General features: G+C 38.7%; 1 protein-coding gene across 1 annotated transcript in view; it reads left to right on the top strand.

Annotated features, from left to right (window-relative positions):
- PRPF4 (pre-mRNA processing factor 4) overlaps positions 1-18,980 on the top strand; it is a 50,721-nt gene that overhangs the window by 19,854 nt on the left and 11,887 nt on the right. Inside the window, exons 3-9 of the mRNA XM_053696098.1 lie at positions 1,748-1,934; positions 2,338-2,425; positions 3,083-3,162; positions 5,541-5,634; positions 6,950-7,044; positions 8,452-8,510; positions 10,740-10,863. Of these exons, the coding sequence (XP_053552073.1) occupies positions 1,748-1,934; positions 2,338-2,425; positions 3,083-3,162; positions 5,541-5,634; positions 6,950-7,044; positions 8,452-8,510; positions 10,740-10,863 (727 nt within the window). The remainder of the gene's footprint in view (positions 1-1,747; positions 1,935-2,337; positions 2,426-3,082; positions 3,163-5,540; positions 5,635-6,949; positions 7,045-8,451; positions 8,511-10,739; positions 10,864-18,980) is intronic.

The following is an 18,980-nucleotide window of genomic DNA, read 5'->3' as shown; positions in this document are numbered from 1 at the left end:
CAAAATTTAGAAACTATTTAGCATGGGTGTTTATTGGTGGTTGTAGATGTGTAACAGATTTTGGGGGTCAAAGTTAGAAAAAGTGTGTTTTTTTTCCATTTTTTCTTCATATTTTATAATTTTTTTATAGTAAATTATAAGATATGATGAAAATAATGGTATCTTTTGAAAGTCCATTTAATGGCGAGAAAAACGGTATATAATATGTGTGGGTACAGTAAATGAGTAAGAGGAAAATTACAGCTAAACACAAACACCGCAAAAATGTAAAAATAGCCTTGGTCCCAAACGGACAGAAAATGGAAAAGTGCTGCGGTCATTAAGGTGTTAAGGTATCCAACGCACAAATTAATTTTATAATCTTACAAAAATTGAGTTAAAGGGACAGTCTAGGCCAAAATAAACTTTTATGATTCAGATAGAGCATGTAATTTTAAACAATTTTCCAATTTACTTTTATCACCAATTTTGCTTTGTTCTCTTGGTATTCTTAGTTGAAAGCTTAACCTGAGAGGTTCATATGCTAATTTCTTAGACCTTGAAGGCCACCTCTTTTCAGAATGCATTTTAACAGTTTTTCACCACTAGAGGGTGTTAGTTCACGCATTTCATATAGATAACACTGTGTTCGTGCACGTGAAGTAATCTGGGAGCAGGCACTGATTGGCTAAACTGCAAGTCTGTCAAAAGAACTGAAATAAAGGGGCAGTTTGCAGAGGCTTAGATACAAGATAATCACAGAGGTTAAAAGTATATTAATATAACAGTGTTGGTTATGCAAAACTGGGGAATGGGTAATACAGGGATTATCTATCTTTTAAAACAATAAAAATTCTGGTGTAGACTGTCCCTTTAATGATAATCTGTGCAATAAACATTGAATCATGTTAATATTAGCTAATTTTAGCTTAATATTGTCTTAAATTTGAGATGGGTGGTCAGTAAAATCATCCCGATGTTGTGCCCATTAAATTGATCCTAGGGAGAACTATACACAAAATATTTACACTAGGCTACCTAGTATGCCTACTGCTATTGCAAAGATGGATTTTTCTGTCATGATTGTTGATGCCATACGATAATAAACCTTAAGAACAAGTTACTAGAGAGACAAAGTGAGCAGGAAGGAAAACAAAGGTTCACAAAAAAGTAGATGGGACAAGCACAATTTTTAAGATGTATTTTACTGCAGAAGGTAGCAAAATAAAAAAATGAATGTTACAATAATGTTAACCTTTTTATTTTAAAGGGATATGAAACACAATTTTTTCTTTCATGATTCAGATAGAGCATGCAATTTTAAGCAACTTTCTTTTTTTTAAGTTACTCCTATTATCATTTTTTTCTTCATTCTCTTGGTATCTTTATTTGAAAAAGCAGAAATGTAAGCTTAATAGCCGGCCCATTTCTGGTTAAGCACCTGGGTAGCGCTTGCTGATTGGTGGCTAAATGTAACCACCAATCAGCAAGCGCTACCCAGGATGCTGGACCAAAATTGGTCCGGCTCCCAAGCTTACATTCCTGCTTTTGATAATAGGAGTAACTTAAAATTGCATGCTCTATCTGAATCATGAGAGGAAAAAATGTGGGTTTCATAACTCTTTCAAACACCTATACAAATTAATTTAGCATTTTGTACATTTGCACATTAATGTAACAGCACTTCCCATTATAGTTTCTATGAATATTAATTTCTAATTTAACTGCGCTCATGTTGTTCGTTCTTGTTATGTTGTATGTTATTCAGGAGAATCCTTTGACCTTGAGGAGCACATTAGCGAGCGCCAAGCGGAAGTGCTTGCTGAGTTTGAGCGCAGAAAGAGAGCTCGACAAATCAACGTTTCAACTGATGACTCTGAAGTAAAGGCCTGTCTGCGAGCACTCGGAGAGCCAATCACAGTCTTTGGGGAAGGACCTGCAGAGAGAAGAGAGAGGTATAATAGGGGTCCAGTTCCTCTCTTCATATAAACCTTTCAGTATCTTTAGACATAGATTAAAATATTATTTCCTCATAATCCTACCTGAATTAAATGTCTCAACTTACCACATTTGGTAGGGATGTCATGTTTTGAGGGCTCTGTTTCACTTTCCTTACCTTATTTATGTGTCTGTTTCTCAAACTGAATCCCGAGACTCCACCCATAAATGCCTGGACTGCCAAGCCACACCCACTGACTTAACTGACTCCACCCTGATACTGCCCCTGAGGTCTTATGACTCTTTGTTTCCTCCTCTTCCTGGTCCTTGCTTTAGAAATTAAAAGGTTGGAAGTTGTGATAAACTTTACTAGTTATTTTACAGTTGTATTTTTATTGATGCCTGAAACTTTTATTGCAGATTAAGAAATGTCCTGTCGGTGGTCGGCACAGATGCTTTAAAGAAAACTAAGAAAGAAGATGAAAAGAGCAAAAAGTCAAGTGAGGAGGTATAAATTCCAACTAGCATGCATAGCAAACTTAGGATAAAAAAAAAATATCCTTGGACCAGGGCTGTGGAGCAGGAATTGGTAATAATGTGCCAACACCAACCTTCACATAAAATCTTAAGAAAACAATATTTAATGGGGACATGAAATTTAAAAAAATCCATCAAGTAGGTTAAAAGCACTATTTATCAAATCCTTTTTAAGTAAAGTATAAAATACTTCATTCTGAAAGCTCCTTTATTTGTTTGTAGAGTTTGCTGCACTGAGCTGCTAAGGCAGCCCACAGCAGAACGCTATTTGGCTGAGAGGTAGCGTTTCCACCTCTTAGCCAATAGCCGACGGGAAGAGGTAAAAATGTCACCTCTCAGCCAAATAGCATTCTGCTGCAAACAAATAAAGGAGCTTTCAGAATGAAGTATTTTATTGTTATAAAATTTACTCAAACTGCATTGTCAGACCAGTTCAACTGCGGACAAGTGTGTGTATGTATGTATGTATGTGTGTGTGTATGTGTATGTATGTATATATATATATATATATATATATATATTTACTCATAATACATTATAATTTAGTCAGTTGATCTATTTGCGTAAAACATAATCCGAGAACCTAGTTGATAGGATTAATGAGTATAATTATACGCTTTATTTTTAGTATCAGCAGACTTGGTATCATGAGGGTCCCAACTCACTGAAAACTGCTCGTCTATGGATAGCAAACTACTCTCTCCCTCGGTAAGTGATGGGATAATGTTGTGATAAATGATCTACAAAACATGCAAAGAAAAATCTAGTATACAATGTCCCTTTAAAAAACTGTTTGGGACTTCTGTCTTTGGGTTTTTGTGCCCATTCAGCTAAAAGAGGAGTAGTGAGGTCAGGTATTGATGTTGGGTGAAAAGGTCTGGCTTGTAATTGTCTTTCAAGTTGATCTGAATTTTGTTCAATGAAGTTGAGGCCAGGGCTCTATGCAAGACACTTGCATTCCTACACACCAAACTCATCAAACCATGTCTTCATTGACCTCGCTTAGTGCATAGTAGTCTTCATGGACCTCGCTTTATGTGTAGGGGGACAGCTTTGGTAGAACAGGTAAGGGCCTTTCATGAACTGTTGCCATAGTTGGAAACACCCATTTGCCCAAAATGTCTTTTTAATTTCTAGTATTAACAGGACCATTCACTGGAACCAAACCCTGTAAAACAGCCCTAGACCATTATCCCTTCTCCTCCAAACTTTACAGCAGACACTATGTATTCTGGTAGGTAGCATTCTTCTGTCATCTGTCACACCCAGATTATTCCATCAGACATCAAAGAAAAATTGATCACAGCCCGTTTGGTTGCTCCACAGTCCAGTGGTTGTATGCTTTACATCACTACAGCCAACACTTGACATTGGACTTGTTAATGTGTGGCTTGTGTACAGCTCCTCAGCCATGGACACACATTTCATTAAGCACCCAACACACAGTTCTTGTGTTGATGTTGCTTCCAGAGGCAGTTTAGAACTTGCTAGTGAATGATGCCACAGATGGTAGGTGTGCTACTCTCTCTTAGTTTCTTTTTGTCCCACTAATCAGTTAAATAAGTTTGAGGCAATAAAAGATCTACATTTGTTTGCAAGAAAGAATGTAAATAGAACTATGTCTGTGAGGAGACACTGTCTCTTTAACAGGATGTGACACGTTATTCGCTTGGAATCAATATGGGTTTAAATATTGGAGGTGTGTACTCTTAATATCTAAGCCCTGATGAAGCCCCAGTGATGTTGTGTGAAGGGGTAAAACGCTTGTGGCGCTGGCAGTTCTTTCTTCCTTGCGGATTAACAGCATAACATATGGGTGTTCACCTGGCAGTTCGGCTGTATGCAGGAGCGTGTATGTATTGGGTACTTGTAAAGCGCGGCTAATCACCCGTAAGGGTCTCAAGGCGCTGCTTATTTTATCGACCTTGGAAGGATGAAAGGCTGAGTGTACCTCGCCGGGGATTGAACCTGCAACCCTTGGGTTGCTACAGAACTCAGCCACAGTGTCTTAGCATGCTGAGCTATCTGTCCGATGTATGGGAATTCAGCTGCTGGAACGCTTTAATCTATAGCATACATCTAAAGATATAAATATCCATAAGAAGGTGGATTCCCTGGTGACTCGAAAGCTGCTATCACTCTGAACCGGAGGAGGAGATATTTCCTAGCGGTTTGAGGAAAGGTAAAAGCAGCGGTAAACCAGGACGGTAAGACACTAATGGGATATGAATCTTGCAGGTGGGACCTTAAGTGCAGTTTGAAAACAGGTTAAAGGATGCTTGATTTTATGCCTAAATCTGACAAACACGCATTGAAACTACTCTGAGAACAAGGAATTTGATCTGTGAACCTGCAACATGTTTTCTAAAGATATATAACAGCATACTCATGAGAGTGAGACTTTGCTACTTATAAATATTTATTTTGTTCTCATGCCAATCATTGGTACGGATTTACTCTGAGTGATTTTCTAAGATGTTCATAAAAATGTTTCTGACAGCCATGTAAGTCATGCTTGCCTTAAATTGATATGTTAGTGCACTTAACATTTTTAAGGTGGTACCACCCATATATGAATGTTTTTTTTATTTTTTCTGCACAGATAATATTTTTGATCAATTGAAGGAATGTTTTAGAATTACCTTAGAATAAATAATAATTTAAAAAGAGTTCTGAGTTCCCTTTCTTTATGGGGGAGGGGTAATGTACCTTCCTCCGTTTTTTCTTTCTGAATTTTCTGTATATTTAAAACTTGTTAAAGGGTCTGCACCAATTTCCTTAGTGAATATATAACCTTTAAACCTGAATTTTATTTTTTTTCCTGTAAAAAATGTCTGGCATGTAACCAATTGAGTTTTCACAAATCCGCTTTTTTTGTGTATTCCCAGGCTGGTACCAGGTTCTTCGTTAGACATATGCAGTAGCAATATTAGCACAGAAGGAGACATTTTGTTAATAAGCATGTATTGTATAGCTATTTATAACATGAACATTTCCATGGCATAACATTTATTGGGCATATGTATAATACAAGGGCCTGTGCACTTTGAACACGTAGAAAGTTATAACATCACTCTACTTTCTAGGGCTCTGAAACGATTGGAAGCCGCCCGCGAATATCGAAGTATCCCAGAATCCACCAGAACATCCCAAAAACAGGAACTGCATAAATCTCTGAGGGTAATTTGCAAGCTATCTAGCATATAAGGGATAACGTATTCTCAAGCATTTACACTTGCTCACCTTTGAATTAAAGAAAATGTGATCTATAACCGATGTACATTAGGAAGATTAGAGTTTGCAAAGCCAGTGCACATTCTGTAGTTTTACCTATTGGTTATTTTACCCCTTCAAGCCCGGCACAATTGTTTAATATCGGAACAAAGTTCTTATGTAAACAAATTGAAATCACGATCGCGTATTTCGATGATGGGATCGGGGCAGGGGGAGTGCCTATGACGCTAGGCACTCCCTCCAGTCCGCGATCCCATTCAGGAAGCTGCAAAGGCTTCAGGACAGCCAAATGGTTAGGGTGTCCCTTGTCCTAAGGGTGCTAAAGCCCGGCGCAATAAGGACGGCATGGGACGTCCAAACGGCGGGAAGGGGTTAAAGGACCTTAAACGCACAAATAAAATCATTTCCGTTTTAAGAAGTATTTTTGCAATATACTTTCATTAGCAAAATTGCTTCTAAAAACATCCCACCTTCTCAGAGTCAGCAGTTGCTTATATGGCACAAATGAAGTATTCACTAATGCAATACACCCCCCCGCTAGCTCTCTGAGCTTTGAATACTGGTCACAGACCCTCAAAGCATATGTGCGTATGCCATTGGAAAAACTGTAATAGCATTTAGTAAAAGCATTTTTGCTAATTGATATATATTGCAGAAATGCTTCTTTTTAAAATTGAAATGCACCCATGCACATTTCAATTTTGACCTTTCTATCCCTATTTCGATGCAAAAATATTTGAATAGCCTTTGCTTTACTATGGGTAATTAAAAAATATTTTAACAACTTTTACTTTCCAGAACATAAAAGTGTAGAAAGAAAAAAACACAGCGTTTTATTATTGCACTGGTTTTGCAGAGGTTAAACACACAGTTAAATGTTTCTCCAATGCACTACTGAGAGCTAGCTGAACATATCTGGTGAGCCCATGTCAAGAGGCTTACGTGCGTAGCTCCCAGTAGTGCATTTCTGCACCTGAGCCTACCTAGGTATGCTTTCCAACAAAGGATACCAACAGAAGAACGTAGATTTGATAACACAAATGCATTGAAAAGTGTCTTAAAATTGCATGATTTGTCTAACTCATAAAAGTGGAATTTGTCTTTCATGTGGCTTTAACTATTGGAATATACATGTAGCATACCTAGGGATTAGTTGCTCATTGGCTTATATTGGTGAATGGAACACACCTCCCATAAGCATGACAACAATCTAGGTTTTATTCAGCATAGTGATCTGACTCATGTTTTCTTCTTTTTCCAGTCTTTAAATAATTTTTGCAGTCAGATTGGTGATGACCGCCCACTTTCCTTCTGCAATTTTAGCCCTAATTCCAAGCTCTTGGCTACAGCCTGCTGGTAGGTTGGAGGGTGTCTGGTTTACTCATGCAATAATATGTATTTGATCAGTTGTCGGAAAGTTACAATTTTGGGAGATTAAGAAAATTGGTATGTGTACAGCAGTCTTCAGAGTATCATCCTTAAAGGGACATTCTGCTACAGAATTGTTATTGTTTAAAAATATAGATAATCTTTTATTACCCATTCCCCAATTTTCCATAACCAACACGGTTATATTAATACACGTTTTATCTCTGTGATTATCTTGTATTTAAACCTCTCCAAACTGCCCTTTATCTAAGTTCCTTTGACAGACTTGCGTTTTAGCCAATCAGCGCTGACTCATAAATAACTCCACGAGAGTGAGGACAATGCTACTTGGTCTAACTTTGAAAAACTGTCCGAATGCACTGAGATAAGATGTGGCCTTCAAGGGCTTAGAAATTAGCATATGAGCCTACCTAGGTTTAGCTTTCAACTAAGAATACCAAGGGAACAAAGCAAATTTGATGATAAACGTAAATTGAAAAGTTGTTTAAAATTGCATGCCCTATCTGACTCATGAAAGTTTAATTTTGACTAGAAGGTCCCTTTAACCCTTGAAAATGTGTTGGTGTCTAGTTAACCCCTAGGCTGCTCGAAGAGATTGCAACATAAAAAAACTTGCTTTTCCCCCTATTCTCAATTAAACTCTATTAATGGTTTCTTACCATTTCTGCACAGTTTTACTTTCAATTATTACTCCTTATTTTTCTCCCATAAAATCCTGATTGCTTGCTACTATGTACCACTTTCTCAGTAATGTTCTTCTCCTTAAAGGGACACTGAACCCAATTTTTTTTTATTTTGTGATTTAGATAGAGCATGACACTTTAAGCAACTTTTCTAATTTACTCCTATTATCAAATTTTCTTCATTCTCTTAATATCTTTGTTTGAAATGCAAGAATGTAAGTTTAGATGCCGGCCCATTTTTGGTGAACAACCTGAGTTCTTGCTGATTGGTGGATACATTCACCCACCAATAAACAAGTGCTGTCCAGAGTTTGAACCAAAAAAAAGCTTAGATGCCTTCTTTTTCAAATAAAGATAGCAAGAGAACCAAGAAAAATTGACAAGAAAGTTGCTTAAAATTGCATGCTCTATCTGAATCACGAAAGCTAGAAATTTGGGTTCAGTGTCCCTTTATGTAGCACTTTTCTGTATTTGATTACTGCTACATCACACATGTAGTGTGTATATTTTTTTTTGTTTAGTTTAATAAAGTTTTTATTTTTTAATAAGTAATAATAACACATAACCAATTGCTCGAAATTAAGTGATAGTTGTGAATATAGTGTGTATTTAAAAATAAACTCATTTTTATTATTTTATAGTGGTTATGTTGCCAAGAACAATATGGCTAATGTTTAATTTACTTTTCCAGGAGTGGACTTTGCAAACTTTGGTCTATACCAGACTGTAATCTAATCCGAACTTTAAGAGGTAATATATTACAATTCACAGATCACAATAGTGAAAAGCAGTGCTAACAAAATTATTAAATAAACACTCAAAGTTGATAATAAAAGTATAGAAGTGATGCAGTCACCTCATCAATCAGTGTTCTTCTGAATGAAATGTTGCACCAATGATTCCAGCAACAATGTTGTGAAATCTGAACACATGCAAACAGACTGATCTATGTAAAACAGTGAAGAAAACAGCGCATCTCTGATTCAAAGTAATTTATTAACTATTTAAAAAGTGCATAAAGTATTGCACTAACTTAAAAAAATATTATTGTGAATAAAACAAAGTGTGTAGTTCAGGAGTGAGTCTCGCCTGTATCCGCTGTATACTTAGTACACCGTGAGCCACGATCTCGAACGTTGCCAATCGGGTAATGTCACAGCACCAGGAACTCACTATGGGCATCTTAAGTATACAGCGGATACAGACAAGACTCGCTCCTGAACTGCACGTTTTTTATTTATTGCACAATAATATTTGTTTAAAGTAAGTGCAATATTTTATGAGCTTTTATAAATTGTTAAAAATTTACTTTGAGTCAGCGATGCCCTGTTTTCTTCTCTGTTTTACAAAAATATATTACAATTGTTGTGGGCTATAACAACTGGTCACATTCTAAGAATTTTGTGCTTCACTAGGTCACAAAACTGGGAAGTGACGATACTTTATAGTACACACAATCGCATTCCAAAAAAAACAAAATCCAGTTTACATAACCTTTGGTACAATATCGTAACATTTATTGTATACACTCACAAAGATACTTGTGTTTATTTTAATTTTATATAACAAAAAAATGTATCAATTACACAATAAAAAAAAATAAAAAATTTTTTATGCATTTCTCAAATCTCTGGATAGTAAATATTTGGAGCATAGTATCCAGCTTTCAAATGCTCTCTCACTATGTAAGTAAATTAAATACTCCTGTACGGAGGTTGTATAAGAAATGGATCTTGTATTTTTGACACACATTGTTTTTACGTTCTTATTTTGGATTTTAGCTACTTTAGTGTGGACGATTCACTAGGTGTCAGTGTGGATCTGCATTTTCATTTGTGAGCCAAAGTCCAATAATAATATAATTATTATTTCGGATACATATTAGATTAAAGTGAAGGTAAACTTTGATGAATGAAAGCCTGGTTTTTAAAAATACTATTAAAAACAGGGGCACTTTCATTCATCAAAGTTTAGAAAGCAGCCGTTTTGTTTAAAACTTACCTTTGGTTTTTCACAGCAGCCGTTTTGTTTAAAAACGTACATTTTTTTTTTTTCCACAGCTGGAGTAGCTTCCCCCACCCGGAGATCCTCTCTTCACACGTCAACAATGACTAATCCGGCTTCCTCCAATCATGGCATGTCCTCAGGCAATGACTCCCCTGGGGGGAAAGCCGTGATTTGAGGAAGCCGGATTAGTCATTGCTGACATGGGAAGAGAGGATCTCCGGCTGTTTTTCTGCAGCATACACACGTATCCTGTGAGGGCCTATGCATCAGTATTCAGACACTACACCTTCTCAGAGAGTCAGCAGTGCCTTGAATTGCAGAAATTACATCTTCAGAAGCAATACACAGTGCAGCTGGCTCTCTGAGCATGCATGGAGTTTGAATACGGGTGCACAAGCCCTCACAGGATTTGTGCGTATGCCAGAGAAAAGCCGTCATGCATTTTAACAGAAGCATTTTTGCCAATGGAAGTATATAGCAATAATGCTTATATTTCAAATTAAAAAGCTTCCATGCACATTTCAATGTTGATCTTTCTATCCCTTTAAATAAAGTAGAATTGCATAAAATTAGCAGGTGCATAATAAAAACACAATGAAGTAAAACTTACTCTGAATTTCAAATAAGCAGTAGATTTTTTCTTCTTCTTACAAATGTGTGTTTTCCCTATTTGTTGGCCCCTTGTATCATGTGACAGCCTTCAGCCAATCACAGGCTAGTATACATATACACTGTGAAGTTGTGCACATGCTTAGTAGGAGCTGGTGCTCAAAGTGCTAATATATAAAGACGGGGCAAAATTTGATAATGGAAGTAAATTGGAAAGTGTCTTAAAACTGCTGCTCTATCTGAATCATAAACGTTTCATTTTGACTTGAGTGTCCCTTTAATAAAATAGACATGGCAATTGCAACAGTCTCTCTCAGCATTGAATTACTTTTATTTATTTAAAATTTCTTATTGTATCTTCAGGGCATAACACAAATGTAGGGGCGATTGTGTTCCACCCCAAGGCCACGTTGTCTCTGGATGAGAAGGACGTCAGCCTGGCCTCCTGTGCAGCCGATGGATCTGTCAAGTTATGGAACTTGGAGAGGTGGGTTTTGTTCTGTTGAGTTCACATCTAAACCGGCAGAGTACCAAATGGAAAATATATATCCACAGTATTATAATAGAATGACTGAGCAGTTGAAGCTTTTTACCTGACCAAATGTTATTCATCAGAATTTCTCTTTACTGCAAAGTAATAAGGCTTAAAAAAAAATCCCGCTTAATCTATTGGGATAGCGATAGAGGCTTTGTTGAAAGAGTACATTAAAGGGACATAATACTCATATGCTAAATCACTTGAAACTGATGCAGTATAACTGTAAAAAGCTGACAGGAAAATATCACCTGAGCATCTCTATGTAAAAAAGGAAGATATTTTACCTCACAATCTCCTCAGCTCAGCAGAGTAAATTCTGTGTAAAAAGTTATACTCAGCTGCTCCCAGCTGCAGGTAAAAAAAAAAAAATGAAGAAATGAACAGCAGCCAATCAGCATCAACAGTGCTGAGGTCATGAACTCTTACTGTGATCTCATGAGATTTCACTTAACTCTCATGAGATTTCATTGTAAACTTCCCTAATCTGAATAGGGAAATAATATGAGAGTGCACGAGGCTCACTCCTTTCAGCTATCCCAGGACAGACACACTTATGTGCTGCTTAGAAATCCTTTACAATGGGATGTGGCTGCTGAGGAACTTTTGAAGTAAAATATCTTTCTCCAACATTGGTGTGTCCGGTCCACGGCATCATCCTTACTTGTGGGAATATCTCTTCCCCAACAGGAAATGGCAAAGAGTCCCAGCAAAGCTGGCCATATAGTCCCTCCTAGGCTCCGCCCACCCCAGTCATTCTCTTTGCCGTTGCACAGGCAACATGTCCACGGAGATGGTTAAGAGTTTTTTTGTGTTTAAATGTAGTTTTTTTTATTCTTCTATCAAGTGTTTATTTTAAAATAGTGCTGGTATGTACTATTTACTCTGAAACAGAAAAGGATGAAGATTTCTGTTTGTGAGAGGAAGATGATTTTAGCAGACAGTAACTAAAATCGATTGCTGTTTCCACATAGGACTGTTGAGATGAAGTAACTTCAGTTGGGGGAAGCAGTTAGCAGAATTTTCTGCTTAAGATATGACTAGCCATATTTCTAACAAGACAATGTAATGCGGGAAGGCTGTCATTTCCCCTCATGGGTACCGGTAAGCCATTTTCTTAGTCAAACAAACAGAATAAAGGGCTTATTATGGGCTAAAAAAACTGGTAGACATTTTTATGGGCTAAATCGATTGCTTTATTTGGGCTTTTTATTCATATTTATGCTGACAATTTGCATTTATAAACTTGGGGAACGTTTATTAAACGGCAGGCACTGTGTTAGACACCTTTTCCAGTCAGGGGGCCTTCCTAGTTGTAGACTGAGCCTCATTTTCGCGCCATTACTGCGCAGTTGTTTTTTGAGAGCAGGGCATGCAGATGCATGTGTGAGGATCTAAAAATTGCTGGAAAAGCTAATAGAAGGCGTCAATTGGTATCGTATTCCCCTCTGGGCTTGGTTGGGTCTCAGCAAAGACTATAGCTGGGACTGTATAGGGGTTAAATTTATAAACGGCTCCGGTTCCGTTATTTTAAGGGTTAAAGCTCTGAAATTTGGTGTGCAATACTATTAATGCTTTAAGACACTGTGGTGAAATTTTGGTAATTTTTGAACAATTCCTTCATACTTTTTCACGTATTCAGTAATAAAGTGTTTTCTGTTTAAAATTTAAAGAGACAGTAACGGTTTTGTTTTAAAACGTTTTTTGTGCTTTGTTGACAAGTTTAAGCCTGTTTAACATGTCTGTACCTTCAGATAAGCTATGTTCTATATGTATGAAAGCCAATGTGTCTCCCCATTTAAATTTATGTGATAATTGTGCCATAGCGTCCAAACAAAGTAAGGACAGTACTGCCACAGATAATGAAATTGCCCAAGATGATTCCTCAGATGAGGGGAGTAAACATGATACTACATCATCTCCTACTGTGTCTACACCAGTTTTGCCCACGCAGGAGGCCCCTAGTACATCTAGTGCGCCAATGCTTATTACCATGCAACAATTAACGGCTGTAATGGATAACTCCATAGCAAATATTTTATCCAAAATGCCTACTTATCAGAGAAAGCGCGATTGCTCTGTTTTAAACACTGAAGAGCAGGAGGGCGCTGATGATAATTGTTCTGTCATACCCTCACACCAATCTGAAGGGGCCATGAGGGAGGTTTTGTCAGATGGAGAAATTTCAGATTCAGGAAAAATTTCTCAACAAGCTGAACCTGATGTTGTGACATTTAAATTTAAATTAGAACATCTCCGCGCACTGCTTAAGGAGGTGTTATCTACTCTGGATGATTGTGACAACTTGGTCATTCCAGAGAAATTATGCAAGATGGACAAGTTCCTAGAGGTTCCGGTGCACCCCGACGCTTTTCCTATACCCAAGCGGGTGGCGGACATAGTAAATAAGGAGTGGGAAAAGCCCGGCATACCTTTTGTTCCCCCCCCCCCCCCCCTATATTTAAGAAATTATTTCCTATGGTCGACCCCAGAAAGGACTTATGGCAGACAGTCCCTAAGGTCGAGGGGGCAGTTTCTACTCTAAACAAACGCACTACTATTCCTATCGAAGATAGTTGTGCTTTCAAAGATCCTATGGATAAAAAATTGGAAGGTTTGCTTAAAAAGATTTTTGTACAGCAAGGTTACCTTCTACAACCAATTTCGTGCATTGTTCCTGTCACTACAGCAGCGTGGTTCTGGTTCGAGGAACTAGAAAAGTCGCTCAGTAGAGAGACTCCATATGAGGAGGTTATGGACAGAGTTCACGCACTTAAATTGGCTAAATCTTTTATTTTAGATGCCGCTTTGCAATTAGCTAGATTAGCGGCGAAAAATTCAGGGTTTGCTATTGTGGCGCGCAGAGCGCTTTGGCTAAAGTCTTGGTCAGCGGATGTGTCATCCAAGACAAAATTGCTTAACATCCCTTTCAAAGGTAAAACTCTATTTGGACCAGAATTGAAAGAGATTATTTCAGACATCACTGGGGGAAAGGGCCACGCCCTTCCACAAGATAGGTCTTTCAAGGCTAAAAATAAGTCTAATTTTCGTTCCTTTCGCAATTTCAGGAACGGACCGGCCTCTAATTCTGCATCCTCTAAGCAAGAGGGTAATGCCTCACAACCCAAACCAGCCTGGAAACCGATGCAAGGCTGGAACAAGGGTAAGCAGGCCAAGAAGCCTGCCGCTGCTAACAAAACAGCATAAAGGAGTAGCCCCCGATCAGGGACCGGATCTAGTGGGGGGCAGACTCTCTCTCTTTGCTCAGGCTTGGGCAAGAGATGTTTAGGATCCCTGGGCACTAGAAATAGTTTCTCAAGGTTATCTCCTGGAATTCAAGGAACTACCCCCAAGGGGAAGGTTCCACATGTCTCACTTATCCTCAAACCAAATAAAGAGACAGGCATTCTTACATTGTGTAGAAGACCTGTTAAAGATGGGAGTGATACACCCAGTTCCAATAAAGGAACAAGGAATGGGATTTTATTCCAATCTGTTCGTAGTTCCCAAAAAAGAGGGAACTTTCAGACCAATTTTGGATTTGAAGATCCTAAACAAATTTCTCAGGGTACCATCGTTCAAGATGGAAACCATTCGAATGATTCTACCCACTATCCAGGAAAGTCAATTTATGACTACCGTGGATCTAAAGGATGCGTACCTACATATTCCTATCCACAAAGAACATCATCAGTTCCTAAGGTTCGCTTTTCTGGACAAGCATTACCAGTTTGTGGCCCTCCCATTCGGGTTAGCCACTGCTCCAAGGATTTTCACAAAGGTGCTAGGGTCCCTTCTAGCGGTTCTAAGACCGAGGGGCATTGCAGTAGTACCTTACTTGGACGACAATCTAATACAAGCGTCGTCCCTGTCAAAAGCAAAGGCTCATACAGACATTGTTCTAGCCTTTCTCAGATCACACGGATGGAAGGTGAACATAGAAAAAAGTTCTCTGTCTCCGTCGACAAGAGTTCCCTTCTTGGGAACAATAATAGATTCCTTAGAAATGAGGATTTTTCTGACAGAGGTCAGAAAATCAAAACTTCTAAGCTCTTGTCAAGTGCTTCATTCTGTTCCTCGTCCTTCCATAGCGCAGTGCATGGAAGTAGTAGGGTTGATGGTTGCAGCAATGGACATAGTTCCTTTTGCACGAATTCATCTAAGACCATTACAACTGTGCATGCTCAAACAGTGGAATGGGGACTATACAGACTTGTCTCCAATGATTCAAGTAGATCAGAAGACCAGAGATTCACTCCGTTGGTGGCTGACCCTGGACCATCTGTCCCAGGGAATGAGCTTCCGCAGACCAGAGTGGGTCATTTTCACGACCGACGCCAGTCTAGTGGGCTGGGGCGCGGTCTGGGAATCCCTGAAAGCTCTGGGTCTATGGTCTCGGGAAGAGTCTCTTCTCCCGATAAACATTCTGGAACTGAGAGCGATATTCAATGCTCTCAGGGCTTGGCCTCAGCTAGCAAAGGCCAGATTCATAAGGTTCCAATCAGACAACATGACGACCGTTGCGTATATCAATCATCAGGGGGGAACAAGGAGTTCCCTGGCGATGAAAGAAGTGACCAAAATAATTCAATGGGCGGAGGATCACTCCTGCCACCTGTCTGCGATCCACATCCCAGGTGTGGAAAACTGGGAGGCGGATTTTCTGAGTCGTCAGACATTTCATCCGGGGGAGTGGGAACTCCATCCGGAGATCTTTGCCCAACTAACTCAATTATGGGGCATTCCAGACATGGATCTGATGGCGTCTCGTCAGAACTTCAAGGTTCCTTGCTACGGGTCCAGATCCAGGGATCCCAAGGCGACTCTAGTAGATGCACTAGTAGCACCTTGGACCTTCAACCTAGCTTATGTATTTCCACCGTTTCCTCTCATTCCCAGGCTGGTAGCCAGGATCAATCAGGAGAGGGCCTCGGTGATCTTGATAGCTCCTGCGTGGCCACGCAGGACTTGGTATGCAGACCTGGTGAATATGTCATCGGCTCCACCATGGAAGCTACCTTTGAGACAGGACCTTCTTGTTCAGGGTCCATTCGAACATCCAAATCTGGTCTCCCTCCAGCTGACGGCTTGGAGATTGAACGCTTGATTCTATCGAAGCGTGGGTTTTCAGATTCTGTGATAGATACTCTGGTTCAGGCCAGAAAACCGGTAACTAGAAAGATTTACCATAAAATATGGAAAAGATATATCTGTTGGTGTGAATCCAAAGGATTCCCATGGAATAAGATAAAAATTCCTAAGATTCTCTCCTTTCTACAAGAAGGTTTGGAGAAAGGATTATCTGCAAGTTCTCTAAAGGGACAGATCTCTGCTTTATCTGTCTTACTACACAAGAGACTGGCATCTGTGCCAGATGTTCAAGCATTTGTTCAGGCTCTGGTTAGGATCAAGCCTGTTTACAGACCTTTGACTCCCCCCTGGAGTCTAAATCTAGTTCTTTCAGTTCTTCAAGGGGTTCCGTTTGAACCTTTACATTCCATAGATATTAAGTTACTATCTTGGAAAGTTTTGTTTTTGGTTGCAATTTCTTCTGCTAGAAGAGTTTCAGAGTTATCTGCTCTGCAGTGTTCTCCGCCCTATCTGGTGTTCCATGCAGATAAGGTGGTTTTGCGTACTAAGCCTGGTTTTCTTCCTAAGGTTGTTTCTAACAAAAATATTAACCAGGAGATAGTTGTACCTTCTTTATGTCCGAATCCAGTTTCAAAGAAGGAACGTTTGTTACACAATTTGGACGTAGTCCGTGATCTAAAATTCTATTTAGAGGCTACAAAAGATTTCAGACAAACATCTTCCTTGTTTGTTGTTTATTCTGGTAAAAGGAGAGGTCAAAAAGCGACTTCTCCCTCTCTTTCCTTTTGGCTTAAAAGCATCATCCGATTGGCTTATGAGACTGCCGGACGGCAGCCTCCTGAAAGAATCACAGCTCACTCCACTAGGGCTGTGGCTTCCACATGGGCCTTCAAGAACGAGGCTTCTGTTGACCAGATATGTAAGGCAGCGACTTGGTCTTCACTGCACACTTTTGCCAAATTTTACAAATTTGATACTTTTGCTTCTTCGGAGGCTATTTTTGGGAGAAAGGTTTTGCAAGCTGTGGTGCCTTCCGTTTAGGTAACCTGATTTGCTCCCTCCCTTCATCCGTGTCCTAAAGCTTTGGTATTGATTCCCACAAGTAAGGATGACGCCGTGGACCGGACACACCAATGTTGGAGAAAACAGAATTTATTCTTACCTGATAAATTACTTTCTCCAACGGTGTGTCCGGTCCACGGCCCGCCCTGGTTTTTTAATCAGGTCTGATGAATTATTTTCTCTAACTACAGTCACCACGGTACCATATGGTTTCTCCTATATATATTTCCTCCTGTCCGTCGGTCGAATGACTGGGGTGGGCGGAGCCTAGGAGGGACTATATGGCCAGCTTTGCTGGGACTCTTTGCCATTTCCTGTTGGGGAAGAGATATTCCCACAAGTAAGGATGACGCCGTGGACCGGACACACCGTTGGAGAAAGTAATTTATCAGGTAAGCATAAATCCTGTTTTCTTTTTTACATAGAGATGTTCAGGTGATATTTTCTAGTCAGCTTTTTACAGCTATGCTGCATCACTTTCAAGTGTTTCAACATTTGGGTATTATGGCCCTTTAAAAAAAATGAGACCTTTTTAATATCCAACACGGTTTGCATCACTCCCATATCAATTTTTTATATATATATATTTTTTTTTTAATCTAGCCACTTAAAAATAGGCATTTAATGTTATTAAAGACAAGTTTTTTTTAAATATTACATTTTTATTTGTAATATGCCACAGCGTGTTCCACAATAAAAATTAGCCTGCCTTGTGGTTTAATGAAGTAGGCAGTGTAATACTTTGCAATATTCTAACCGTTTCTATTATTTGTAATTGATACTTAAAGGGACAGTCTACACCTTAGTCATCTTAGTCTTGCCTTGGATTAAACTGCAAATATCGTCCTGCACCTTTTCTATATCATGCAGTAGGGATGGTAAAAAAGTTATTTTAAAATGAATATTTTTTCTGGTCACTTTAAAATGGCTACCAAGCTCCGCCCACTGATGACATCACGATCTGGGCTGCATCTAGACACTGTTGAATTCAACTAATGAGTTGTTATTTTTTTATTGGATGCCATAAGCAGCCCAGATCATGATGTCATCAGTGGGCGGAGCTTGGCAGCCATTTCAAAGTGCCCAGAAACAGTATTCATTTTAAAATAAAATAAAAAATCCATTCCTGGTGCAGGAGGCTATTTGCAGCTTAATCTAAGGTAAGACTTTATGATGATGAAGGTGTAGACTGTCCCTTTAAGCTATCCTAAGTAAACATTAATTGCATAATTTAACATAAACTGATTACAGAGAATTTGTGCAACAAACATTGAAAGTCTTAGCTTAATACTGTCTTAAATTTTAGCTGTGTGCTCAGTAAATTCAAGTCAGGAAGTTTTATCTTAGCCTGATGTCATAAAACATCTAGGCTAGCGAATAGGCTATAGACACTAAAACTTTACACTTATTTTGTCAATATTTAAACAACTGATGAAACTTTGAAAAAATAAATCTACATGTTATTCTCAGACTAATCTGTTCTTTGACTGCATCATTCTATCTAGCATTTATTTAATGTTTAATGTCCCTTTAAAACACTGGGGGCGGGCTACACTGAGAATTTTTTGCATGAAAACAAGTAAGTTATTTGCTTTTTATTATATTTTCTTTGATTTAATATATTTGTTTTTACCAAAGGAGCACTGTTTAAAGGGACACTAAACACACTTTTTTTTTTCTTTCATGATTCAGATAGAGCATGCAATTTTAAGCAACTTTTTAATTTACGTTCTCAAGCTATTTTTATTTGAAAAAGTGGGAATGAAAGCTTAGCCCATTTTTGGTTCAGCACCCTGGATAGCGCTTGCTGATTGGTGGCTGCATTTCGCTACCAATCAACAAGCTGTATCTAGGTGCTGAACCTAAAATGGGCTGGCTCCTATGCTTTTCATATAAATATACCAAGAGAATGAAGA

This window comes from Bombina bombina, chromosome 12 (assembly GCF_027579735.1).
Source record: "Bombina bombina isolate aBomBom1 chromosome 12, aBomBom1.pri, whole genome shotgun sequence".
Lineage (NCBI taxonomy): Eukaryota > Metazoa > Chordata > Amphibia > Anura > Bombinatoridae > Bombina > Bombina bombina.
The sequence above is the reverse complement of the archived record's forward strand: the minus strand, read 5'-3'. Positions and strand labels throughout refer to the sequence as shown.